The sequence below is a fragment of the Nematolebias whitei genome, chromosome 12 (genome assembly GCF_014905685.2).
Source record: "Nematolebias whitei isolate Nwh7 chromosome 12, NemWhi1, whole genome shotgun sequence".
NCBI lineage: Eukaryota > Metazoa > Chordata > Actinopteri > Cyprinodontiformes > Rivulidae > Nematolebias > Nematolebias whitei.
Genome location: NC_056509.1, coordinates 41,381,419 through 41,394,578, shown reverse-complemented (window position 1 = coordinate 41,394,578; position 13,160 = coordinate 41,381,419). Strand labels below are relative to the sequence as shown.

The 13,160-nt window shown below is 37.3% G+C and overlaps 2 protein-coding genes across 2 annotated transcripts in view; one reads left to right on the top strand and one right to left on the bottom strand.

Annotated features, from left to right (window-relative positions):
* Window positions 1-2,358, bottom strand: part of fntb (farnesyltransferase, CAAX box, beta) — a 25,280-nt gene extending 22,922 nt beyond the window's left edge. Inside the window, exon 1 of the mRNA XM_037685916.1 lies at window positions 2,153-2,358. Within this exon, the coding sequence (XP_037541844.1) occupies window positions 2,153-2,251 (99 nt within the window). The 5' untranslated portion in view covers window positions 2,252-2,358. The remainder of the gene's footprint in view (window positions 1-2,152) is intronic.
* A 2,644-nt stretch (window positions 2,359-5,002) lies between these two features.
* rab15 (RAB15, member RAS oncogene family) overlaps window positions 5,003-13,160 on the top strand; it is a 22,812-nt gene continuing 14,654 nt past the window's right edge. The window contains exon 1 of the mRNA XM_037685591.1: window positions 5,003-5,333. Within this exon, the coding sequence (XP_037541519.1) occupies window positions 5,210-5,333 (124 nt within the window). The 5' untranslated portion in view covers window positions 5,003-5,209. The remainder of the gene's footprint in view (window positions 5,334-13,160) is intronic.

Below are 13,160 nucleotides of genomic sequence, written 5' to 3'. Positions count from 1 at the left end.
AGAGAGAGAGAGAGAGACAGAGACACAAACAGAGACAGAGACAGAGAGAGAGTGACAGAGACACACAGAGAGAGACAGAGACACACAGAGACACACAGAGAGAGACAGAGACACACAGAGAGAGATGTAAAAAGAGTGTCTCCATTTAACTTTAAGTTTCCCCTGAACTCATGACCTTGTCTCTCTGAGGTCCACACAGCGCGGTGGTCGACAGGTGCAAACTCAGCTCAAACTGCTAAAGAGAAACGCGCTGCAAACACATGAATGACGCAAACTCCAAAACAAATGCAACAGAAGAACACTGCAAAAATTAAAATTCTGCAATCACAGAAAATAGAAAAAAAAAAAACCATTTACAACCAGCAAAACAAATGTAAAGGACTAATTAAAGCTACAACCCATTTTATTTTATAGAGAAGTCTTATTTATTTTAAACTAGGCTGTAGATGGGTTGAGAAGGATGAAATCCACAATAATTTACAGCTAAATCCTAAATATAACCGTTTTGGCTATATGCACAATACCAAGAGCATCTAAAGAACATGTTTTCTGAACAAATGTATCCATAATATATTGGCATTAAGGTAGTATATGTTTACTTCATAAAGATTAATGAACTTGGTTAAAAATATAGCAAAAATAGTTTTAAAAACTAGCTTGTTTTGTAAATTGCTGGAGCTCTATTATACGTATCAAAACACTAATATCAGTGCTATAGCCACATAGTATACACTAAAATTATTTGGAGTATTTCTACTTTACATTGTGGTAAGTCTTGGAAATGTGCCACATCATCTTAGCTGGACTTACTGCTTACTTTGCTACCCTTAGCCCTTAAGGAAAATTTCAAATGGTGGCAACATTTTTGAATGCTTTCTTCTTCATTTGATTAGAAAGCATAAAAGCTAGGTATGTCTTTTTTTTTTACTATTTATTTATTCATTTATTTTACAGCTAAAGCCACACAATGGATTTTCTTGCCACAAGCAAGAAAACTGTGGCACGTTTCAGTTCTTTTTCTTGGTTGACGTTAACAGAAATTCACTTTCAGAATGACATTTATCAAAAGGTAATTACAATATTTTATTGTTGATCTTAATACTGACCAAATTAAGAATTAACTTGAGTATATATAACTACTTTAAGGTCGGTCACTTCTGATGCTTTGACCAGACTGTCACGAGTTTTGAGATTAACACCAGTCCATAATTATTACAGATTTTATTGCACATATAATAACGTAAACAATTTTTAACTCGAGTAATGCAATCAACAGTTCTCTCGCTCTCCTCTGGTAATTATTGAGATCAAATATAGGAGTTTTAAGAAAATGTACAAACTTTTGAGGTTCTGACCCACCAAGTAAAACCAGTAAAAACTTGAAACAACTATTTCTGGTTGACGTGTACAAACATGAATATAAAGCCATAAACAAGTATTCAATAAGCACCTTAAACAAACATTTAAAGTATTTTTTTGTTACTACTTTTGCCATATTTTTTTTGGGGGGGGGGAGATTATTGAATTTTAACTAATTGTTGACACTGTGGATTTTCACCATTTGCACTCACAATTTTATTAAACTGTATTCAAACGCACTCAATTGGTTTTATATGGCCTTTTAAATGTAATATAGTTGTGTTCAACAGACAATCTCATTGAAATTTACTTTGTTTACAGTGGGTTTATATCATTACACATGTTGATAGCTTCGGGTACAAACAGCATCTGCTTTGATTTAGTAATGATCTGCAAATAATAGACAAATGTATTGTTTTGATTTACATCAGCTCACAGCAAACACAAAAACCAGAATAAATGTGTTTATATTAATCTCTACATTTAGGGTAAAAAGCTCTGTAAAAACGGATTCACAACCTAGCTGCAAGTCTGTTATTAGTTGGCCAAGAGCAAACTCCAATCCCTGCTAGATCTCATTAGGGCTCGATGTTTAGCTAATTAGAGGCTAAACTTTGCTAACACAAGCCGGTTAGGCGGAGAGCTAATGACGGAAAACTTTATATTACGCTTTTAATCAGTTGCTCGACACATAAAACACTGTGTGTGAGTGACAGCGGAATCCTAAACATTATTTTCGAGGTGCCTCTTCACTCCAAAGCACAGAGCAACATTAGCATTAGCATTAGCTCACCTGCTCCACTGAAGTCACCGTTTCCACCCCGTCATCCACGAACATTTCTGCGGAGTGTTGCTCGCTGAAGCACCGCAGAGGTGTCGGAATACCGCCCATGATGATAGCAGAGCCTGCTTGCAAAAAAAAAAAATGGCTTGGAAGCTAAACAAAATAAAGGAACGAGCACGTTCTCCACTTTGTTTTGGTACTTCTTTGCTCGCCTTCAACACAGATTGATTGGAGAGGAGGAAAAAAAAAAACAGCAGCGTGAACGTCAACTACGGTGTCTCTGAGGGGACAAACTTCTTCTCTTTTATTCACGCAAAAACAAACAAATACTTGCTGTTACTTTTAGAAGACTAATACTTGTATTGTTTTAACAGTACTGTGTAAAATCTACGTTATTTTTAAATGAATTAGGTTCCACATTATGAGAAGTAATCCCTTGCTCATTTGAGCCAGCTGTATTAAAAAACAGGAAATGGTGTGATTTAGCCTTCAAAATAAGTCGCAGATAACCTAGATGGTTGCAAATTGCTCACGGTTACTTAGGAAAGTATTTCAATGATAAATAATAAAATAAAATAATAAAAGACTATTACATCACAAAAACAGTGCCAATATATAAAAAAAACCATGCTTGATCTTGTTGTGAAGTGAGTCACATCTCTCTAACCCTCTTGTCGAAAACTTAGTCAAGAAATTGAAAGTTAAATTGGGTTTCTTTTTCAGAAATAGATCCTGGCTAACTCTGAACGCTAGGAAACGACTAATTGGGACTTTCCTTCCCTACACTGACTACGATGACATTATTTACATGAACGCTCCTACAAGCACCTTGCAGATGTTGGATGCTGCCTATCATGGTGCGCTAAGATTCATAACTGGCTGTAGCTATCATACCATCACCGTTGTACCCTGTATTCACTGGTTAACTGGTCATCATTAACTTCACTCAGACTCTCTCACATGTACATTTTCATCTTTAAATCACTTCTTGGTCTGTTGCCTTCATACATCTTCTCCCACATGTCACTTGGTCAGTGCAGCTACAGCGTGCGCTCTCAGGACATTGTTACCTGCAGCGTCCCCTCATTGCAAACTGAACTTGGCAAATGGGCCTTCTCTTGCTCTGCTCCTGTAACCTGGAATTCCTTACAAAAATATCTGAATTTGTTGACTCTGACCTCTCTAAGGGATTTTAACCAACTGTTTATTTCATGGCAAAAACAAAAGCAAATGTGAGTAGGCCTACCTGTAAAACTGGCCTTTTTACCAGTGGTGTAGTCTACGCGATACGCAGGTATACAGAGCATACCCACTAGAAAAGCTTAAGAATTTCAGTATACCCACTAAAGTGCCCAATGATAAATCACATATCATTATATGCGTCATTTATACGTTAAACAGCAGTTAAAAGCTTCCATATCATATCTTTCCATATCTTTATGCGGCGCTTGTTTATTACATTCGCTTATTTAGCGAACTATTGTATAATTCTGTACTTATTACTTAATACTTGAACGTATTTTGCTTAGATACTGTTTTATAAATTCTATAACGTGTTTTCAATACCAAGCAAACTGCTGTACAAAGTTTGTTGTTCATTTATTCAAGTATAAGCATAAGATAAATTTGGTAATGTTCAATATGCTTAAAAATCAAAAATAAACTGACATTTACATTGTACTAAGCACAGTATGCCCACTACAAAAATGTAGACTACACCACTGCTTTTTAATAAAAAGATCAAGAGATCCGTGTGCAAGAAAGTAGGCGGGACTTAAATTCATTCATTCAACCTTTATTTAGACAGGTTAATCCCATTGAGCCGTGGGGCCTCATTTACAAAAGAGACCTGATTTAACAAAGAACGATGACAACAGTGGATAACAACAACAACGATAGACAATCGTAAAAGAGGCATACAGATTTTTCTTTTTACAAATTAAAATAAAATGGCAACCAAAAGGACAGTCAAAAGGAAAAAAGTAGCAAAAAAAAAACTGCTAGATTATAAGGCGGTGTAGAAAACTAAAAACAGGAACATGACTGCATTGGTTCTTGCCAGGAACTTAACAGATGTTTAAAGCCACTTAGAGAGGTCAAGGTCAAGAGCTTCAGATCTTTTTGCAAGATATTCCAGGAAACAGGAGCAGAGTAGGAGAAGGCCCTTTTGCCTAGTTCAGTCTGCAGTGAGGGAACACTGCAGGTAATAATGTCCTGAGAGCTGCATTCATGCAGAGACATATAGGAGGACATGTATGAAGGCAGCAGACCAAAAAGTGATTTAAAGTTGAAAATGTACCAGTGAAAGTCTGTGAAGTTAATGATGACCAGTTAACCAGTGAATACAGGGTGCAGTGGTAGTTACAGCCAGTTATGAATCTTAGTGCACCATGATAGACAACATCCAGCATCTGCAGGATGCTTGTAGGAGCGTTCATGTAAATAATGTCACCGTAATCAATGGAGGGAAAGAAAGTTGCAGTTAGAAGGCGTTTCGTAGCATTCAGAGAAGGATCTATTTCTGAAAAAGAAACCCAGTTTAACTTTCAGTTTCCTTACTAGGTTTTCCACGTGAAGCTTAAAAGAGAGATGCGAGTCGACCAAGATACTCAAATATTTGTAGGACTCGACAAACCCCACATCCCCAGTGCGCAGACTCGTCCCACTAATACAACAGGATAAAAAAGCAGGTCTTTCTGGCTTCAGGTCCCAACAAAGATATACTTATTCTATAATATATACAATCTTTTGTCTGTAGTAGCAGCTGCTCATCTACGATCTAACAATGGTTTTATTTTGAAACAGTTACCGGAAGTGTTGTTTTCTCCTTGAGGCTAACTTGACAGTTGGTCCACCCACCACACCCACTGACTGGAAGCAGGAGGTTGCCTTGACAGCCACAGCATCCCGGGTTTATTGTCTCCACCAGGGAACAAAAACACGCACGCAGCCTTACGTGGAGCCTCTGGGCGGACATGGGACGCAGGAGGGGGGACCAGACCGGCCATTCCTCGCTGAGTTAGATGGCTCCGGGTTGATTCATCCATCACACCGTGCACCAGCGCCATGGCTAAGCAGTACGATGTGCTCTTCCGACTCCTGCTCCTCGGAGATTCTGGGGTTGGGAAAACATGTTTGTTATGCAGATTCACGGACAACGAATTTCACCCGTCTCACATCTCCACCATCGGTAAGGACCTGCACACAGGACTTCTTTAAAACAAACTCTTTTGTTTGATTACATGGATTTGTGTCATTTATATTGATGGCATTTGTGCACCCCACTCCCTTTGTCCTCATTACTTTGTGTAGAATCAGTTGGTAAACAATTTAGAAAGGCCATCAAAATGAAGATCGTCACTGTGACAGAACTGGTTGTAAAAATCCTTGAGAGTGGCACTTTACACTGACTTTGCTTCACAAGGCCAAACAAAACTAGAACAAATAAGATTCTTTTGCAAAAAATACAATGTGGATGAATGACTGCTGAAATTGCAGAAAAAGGGGAAGTGAGCTGCATAATAGCTGAACTTTCAATAGCTGAAATATTTGTAGAAGAAGCACAAGGAGTAGAGGGACTGATCGGAAAAGCAGAAAGATGGAAAAGGCATAAAGAGACAAAAAAAGACATAATGCAAACTAAAAAGAAAGGATGCATAAGGAGAGAAAAAGAAACAAAACTTTAGAAGGGCAGACATGAAAAGACAAAAGATCCATAAAAAACAAGAAGGATACATAAGCTGTCTAAAAGGACACATAGGGAGACATAAAAAATGCATAGGAGACAAAAACATACAAAGGATGCAGAAGGAAACAAAAAGCGTTCCTAAAAATAAAACGTCAAAAAGGGATGCATGAAAAACTAGAAGGATGCACAAAGAGATCAAAAGGATACACAAGAGATAAAACAGAAAAAGGATGTGATTAAAAAGGACTAAAATAATGCTTCGGAAATAAAAAGTTGATTCACACAAAGAACCATAAGGACACACAAATAGAGCAAATATGGTGATTTTAAATAGAGCATTGATTTGAAGAGATCCTAATGTTTTCCAATGGGTAAAAATGTAAATATAGTTTCATATTTTAAAAATCTACACGCCAAAAGTCATAGCTATATTGTCCTATATGAGCTGAATACCTGGTTGGCAGAAACAGAATCCATTAAGCTCATGAAAGAATCTATAATTTAAAAATATAATGTCAATGTTGAGTTGGCTTTAAGAAAAAAATATGAGAGAATTTTTTTTTTACAGCAAATCAGGCGCCTGTGTTAAAGTCAAACTTTAAAAATGAAAGCATGCTTAAAGAGGCTTCTTTACTGTTTCATCTTTGCATAAATGTGGCATAATATTCACAACTAATCATTATTTTTCATGTCAACATAAGTCATTAAAATAAGCTCTGGAGTAATGCTGTATACAATGGGGCAAACTGGGAGCTGAATTAAGTTTAAAATATGCCAATTTTGGGGGAATTCTTTGTACACAGATAAAATATTTGGAGAAAAGTTCATGTTCTCATGGATTTAATGTATTCTTGCAAATTACTATGGATTCAGCAGCGTGAAGCGAGCCACAGTCCCAGGGGGTTAATTTAGGTTTGCAGTAAAGCTGCCAGTTTGGCTTCAAGAGTTCAGACCGTGACGGACACATCACTGTGCGATTACTTTGGGCTGATGGTGTGTACAGCTTCGCCCTTTTTTCCTGGCATGCTGTACCTCTTACCTTGTCTTCAGTGGCAGTCTGTCTTTGTCCGCCACCATATTCATATAATAGTGATTTCTTCCCACTAAGCTCCTTTTTGTGAAGCTCTGCCACAGCCACTTTCTGACAGCGTTTGCTGTAATTGGGCAGGAGGCAAAACGCAGTTCTGTTGATGGAGAGTGAAAATCCTTCTGGACTTTTGTGAAAAGGCTAATGTTGTGGTCCAGTTGCTGTCAACACAAATATCAAATGGTTCCAAGCTTTGGGTTTACACACAAGAAAAACCTAGAAGATCTGACACTTACGCTAAAATGCAGCAAATACACAATTATAGACTGTTACATTATTTGCTTCTTTGTTGCAGCCTAACAGTTTAAAAACTAGCTTTTTGCCTATTTTAGCTTTTTTTTCCTAAAAATGTATATGTTTTAGCTAGCCTTTTGCTACTTTTAGATATTAGCCAGCCTTTTGCCAATGTTAGCTTTAAGTTAGTTTTTTTGTTTTTAGCTATCCTTTTGTTATAGTTTATAGCTATGTCTTTGCTTCTTTAGTGTTTAGCTGCTTTCAGCTAGCCTTTTGCTATTTTAGATTTTAGCTACCTTTGCTTCTTTAAGCTAGTGTTTTGCTGCTTTTTGTTTTTAGCATTTCATATTTTTAATTGTCCTTTTGCTATGTTCAGCTTTGAGCTATTCTTTTCTCGTTTAAACTAATATCTGGGCACTACTTTTAGCCTACAATTAGCTTTTTGATACATTTACCTTTTAGTTAGATCTTGTTTGTTTTAACTTTTAACTGCTTTGTGATAACATTTTGCTATTTTTTTCTTTGAGCAAGCATTTTCTATGTTTAACTTTAGCTAGTGTTCTCCTTTTTATGTTTATCACTCAGTTGCTGCTTCTTCAGCTCATTTTATAAGCTATGCTCAGCGTTTTTTTAGCAGAAAATGCATTTTGTCACGCTTTTTTGTGGATATCCTTGTCATAAAGATAAATTTGGTTTCTTGAAATTTTTCAGCTATTATCGGATTTCTCAACAAATGCAACAATATAAATTAATCCAAGGTGTTATGTGTTAAAATAAATAGTTTAGCTAAATAATTTTTTTTCTTTCTTAAGGCAAATGCATAGATGATGATTTTTCAGACAATAACTAAAAAAATATATATATTTTTTTATTGTCTGTCTTTAACATGGTTAAGAAATACAGTAAAATAAAAAAACGACATTTAGCTGATGTTTAGTTTTATTTAAAGATTTAGCTGAACTGATATGAGCCCATGTTTTATGTTGCCCTCAAAAAGCCCCTCAGATTTGAGTGTTGTTGATTTTTCCAGCTTTGTAAACTTTATGTCTGAGAAAGTTCTGCAGGTTTTAACGGATCGGCATGGCCGTAGTTATAATGCTCAGTGATCAACTGAGGCCTTTGCTGGCCAAGCAGTGAAGAGTTTTATATTTCTTCCATACCGAGGATTGGTCAACACGCCTGAGAAATTAGCAGCAGGTCAAAGACCAGATAATGTCAAATATTTCATTTATTGCAGAACGTACAGTAGAATAAACTTTGCTTCAACCCGCTGTTAATGTGATCCTGCTGATCATTCTGGATGTCACTTTTCCAATAATCTGTTCAATCAAGAGCTATTTTTTTTTAAGTTGTCTGTCTCGTCTCACAAGACTTGTATATACATTCCTGGAAATGTTACAGAACTCAGTCTCTGGTGGCACTTCAGAGATAATCACATTTCATTTTTCATGCAGGTCTCATCTAATTTGCACCTTCCTCCATCTTCTCCTGAGTATAATCTGAAAATAAAATCTAATAATGACTCTTTATTTGTTAAAGTTTTGAGATGGAAAAAGTACACAGAAGTAATTCCATAAACCAAAACACTCTCGCTTTTCGTCTGCTCTGACAAGGTATGATATATGTTCACATGTTTGCAAAGACTGCAGCGTGCTATTTTCAGTCCTGTGATGCTCTATAGGAAGCCTCCGCCCTGTAGAAGGATGCCGAGCATCGCAACGTTTCTCTTTCCTCTTTTAAGAAAAGTTCAGCCAGCCCATGCGTCATCAAAATATAACGTAGGGGTTCTTTTAAGCGTTTTCTACAATTCCAGACTGTGTAGAAGGGCTAGAGGAGGCGTCTACAAGTCATGCTTGGAGTCTTAAAATGATTTTAAATTAGGGATGGGGCCGATCCGATCCAGTATCGGTATCGGCCTCCGATACCAGCATAATTTACGTATCAGATTTTCCGATCCACCTGCCGATATTTCCGATCCATGATGCAAGTTGGCTTCAAACTATGGAATGGATTTCCTGAACGGCGGCGTGTCTCATGAGCCCAGAGTAATAAGACCCGCCTCACATTCAGGAAATCCAGTTCATAGTTTGCAGCAGCTACAACGTGAGGGATGAGTTAGCATCTAAACATGTCCGCTGTGTGAAAGTATTTTACACTAAACACCACAAAACAAGACAGCATTGTGCAATGTCTGCAGAGCCATAGCGCCACATTAAACCACGTTAAAGTTAGTTTTACGATGGACGTTCGAGCTCCGTGGCTTCAGCGGGGCACTGCTCTTTGGTCAAACCGGAAAGAGGCGACTCGACCCCAGGCAGCCATGTCCAATCTGCCCCGCTCAGTATATTATTATAATATTATAATATATTATAATATTTAGCAAAAAAGTCACATTTAAAATTTAAATGTGACTTTTTCGCTAAATATTGTCCTCAAAGTGCAGTGAGTGACCAACATCAGTGCTGTCCTGCAGAGGATCAGTGAATAATCCCTCCCCACCTACACACGGACAGCGGGACATAAATCCTCCCCATGTGTTTCCTTATTATTCATCGGTTTCACTGACAGTCAGATCCCTCACTCCTGTAACGACTGTCACGATAACAAAATTTGCTGGGCGATTAATTGCCTCAGAAATTATTGCGATAAACGGTAATATTGATTTGCAATTATTGTAAAATTTAAGAAGAAATGTTTAATTTGTTTTGCATGTAGTTTCTTTTTGACCACTGGATGGCAATATAAGACAGTTTGAACCAAAGGATGGATAGTGAGGGAGCAAGCAACGTGTCTCTTTAAGAAAAATGGGAGGGAGGCCCCTTGACGTGACATGGGCTGTCTCTCTTCAGATCTCAAAATGACAGACGTTCGGTGTGGTTTGAGCTCTTTAGCATAGCATTTTTCACACACAGCTTGTAATAAAAAAATCAGTAAACAAGTTCGCAGCTTCTTTTTGCAGAGAACAACTTTTTACATGAAGGCACAGGTTTCAACTGTGAATTTTGGAGCGTCGACAAGACGGAGGTTTTTTTTCCCTGAGGTCGGCCTGTTAGCTTAGCTCGTAGCTTAGCTTCTCAACTTAGCTTCTTTTAATCATCCAAAAACGCAGTTTTGGATGATTAAAATGGATTTTAAAGAGAAAAGGAGGGGTCAGTGAAGAGCACCAGAGTTTAGCTTTTTGTCATCCAGTGTCTTCAGTAGAAAGAGAGACACGAAGAAAAAGCCGATACATGAAAATGAGGTCGATAATATTCCTTTATCATACGATTAATTGATTTATTGTTTATCGCAACAGGCCTACACACTCTTTGCTTTTATTTAATAAAATTCTGCTGGGATATCTACCTCATAACTTTCTAAATCCACCCATCAGCATATAAAGTTGATAAGCATCTGATACGTTAACTTTTGGAGAAAACTGGATTCAATATGGCTGCCACAGCCAAGGGACCTTTTAAACCCCAAAATGTCCATATATCAGCCATTTTTCTACAGATATTTAGCTAAAATTTGGTGTGGTGGTAGCTGGGCATCATCCATAACACATTCACCATACTGTCATATTTTATGAGCTGTCGCATGAGATTGTGCATGATGTCATTTACAAGATTTGACTTAAACGGCTAAAATTATGTCCCTTCTTAGCATAAAATGATCTTAGTTTAAAACTCTAGAACAGGAGTCTGCAAACTTTTTGATCAAAAGAGCCATTTCTGTCCCTTCGTTCACTAAATAAAACCACAAAACCGGCTTCAATTGTGATTATCAACTGGTGGCCTGTGGGACATTTTGAGTCCGTTGGAGGGGGCTTTTCTGGCCACTCAGAGTGACATTATAAAATTAAAAATATATAATGAATTACACCATTTTTTGATATTTTTACATTTTAGGACAAAAGAAAAGACCATATTCATGTAAAGAACGAAAGAAATTATAGCTTTTATGAATTTAGAAAATTTTTTGAAAAATCATTTTATCCGTGGAAAAGTTAGTGAAATATCCCACTTTGAAGTAATAAAAGTGAAAAACTTAAAGAGTATGCATAAAAAATTGTAATTTTGTCGTTGTGACTTATTGAATTTTATGCTAAAAACAAATGTTTTCATTTACCTAAATAATTTTCTTTATATTTTTCTAAGTCACGTTCTTGCCTTAAAAACATCCCAAATAATTTCTGGTTCCGCTGCATTAGTGATAATATTTCATGTCATTTCAGAACATTGTTAAAAAGAAAACTGCTAAAACATTTTCTGTTGCGGATATAAAATTAAATTTCATGTTAGTTGTGTTTAAAGCTTCAAAGGGCCACAGACGAGGGACTGAAGAGCCACACGTGGCCCCAGAGCCGCAGGTTGCAGACCCCTGCTCAAGAAGGAAAGGCAGCAGGCTATTCCTTTAACGAATGCTTTAATCCTGTATGATAACTGGAAGATTGCATATGCTGCTCTTTTTAATAAATATCCTGTCAGGATCAAAATCCTTATTATTGCCTGTGAGAACGCCGTTGTTCTATGACTAATAATACCACACATTTTAAAAGCAAACAAACTTGGCTCTTGATATAAGAACTTTCAATAGGACGATTGTTTTGCTTCTTGTGTTGTGGGCCAACATCATTCAAGGATTTGATCTTTAATTACTAAAACACGACTAATCGTGGCTTTATCATTAAGGAAAAATAGCTGACACCGTTTCTAAATGACAGCAGGGTCATCAGTCAGAACAGCAACAGAATCCAAAAACCCCAACCCCTACAGATTTACACAGACACTTTACACATTCCTTGTGCGTCACCACAGTTTATCTCTCGCTTGTTTGCTCATCAGGGAGAACGCTCTGGGTCAGTCTAACCAAAACCCAAGGCCCCAGCCCAGACTTCATGGAGTCCTGTCCATGTAGGCTCACCAATATACTTCCCTTCCATATTTGGTGGTGATAAGACCTTACATGCACATCATATCCCAAGTTATTACTGATGATATAACTAAGGATAAAATAAAAACACATCCAACCTTGGCCCAAAATGGTTACGTCACTTGAGCCCTCTTGCGAAGACTTGTGTCTTCTTCTTAGGGGAATTTTAGTCAAGGTCAAGGACGTTTATTACTAACTAATAATAAATTAATGTCAAGCCACGTGTGTGAGTTCAGAGAGTTATTTTCCCTCTCGGAGAAGAGCCTGCATGTGCAGCCGAGGACACACTGAGCCGAGAGCTGATAAGGTATTATAAAAAATCAGGATGCACGATATTGGATTTTTGACCTATATCCAATATGCAGATATGTTAAAACTTAACTTTTTTTTGGGGGGTGGGGGGTGGGGGGGGGGGGGGCTCTGGACTATGCTACGACTTTCCCTTAAAAATTATATGTCTTCACCGGCTATATGTAAATGTATAACATCTGTTTATGTTGCGTTGCTGTGGTAGTTTTTTTTGATGCCTCAAATCGTGCCCTGTCTAGGACACGGTGTGAGAGATCTTTTTTTTTTAAACCGTTTCTCCTCATGTTTTTCCCTTTTCTCATCTAAGCAAAATACTATTCTGAATAAGAATAAAAGGGTCGCGCTTTCATAGCAGCAGCTTCGTGCACTCCGCCCATCTTTCAGACGACTGTACGTACATGCTCTCGTTGTATCTTGGTGCAATGATAATAAAGTTTATTCTGATTCTGAACCGATACCAATACCAATAACTTTTTTCCCTAGACCTACTTACAGAGACTTACAGATAATTAAAATACTACTTTGTATATTATTCTGCATGGTCTTTGTCAGTTTGACCTGTTACCAAATGCAGATAACAAAAAGAGGGCTGAAAATGATGTAACACTTCAACTTGGATTATTTGTTATGCCAAATTTATTCATGACATTTACTCTCTCTAACACATCCAAGAAAGTTCAATCTGGTCCTCTGGACATTCAAAAAAACCAAAAAACAAAACAAAGCAAAAAAAAATGTAGAAACGTTTCGTCTCTCATCCAAGAGACTTCCTCGGTCCTCAGACT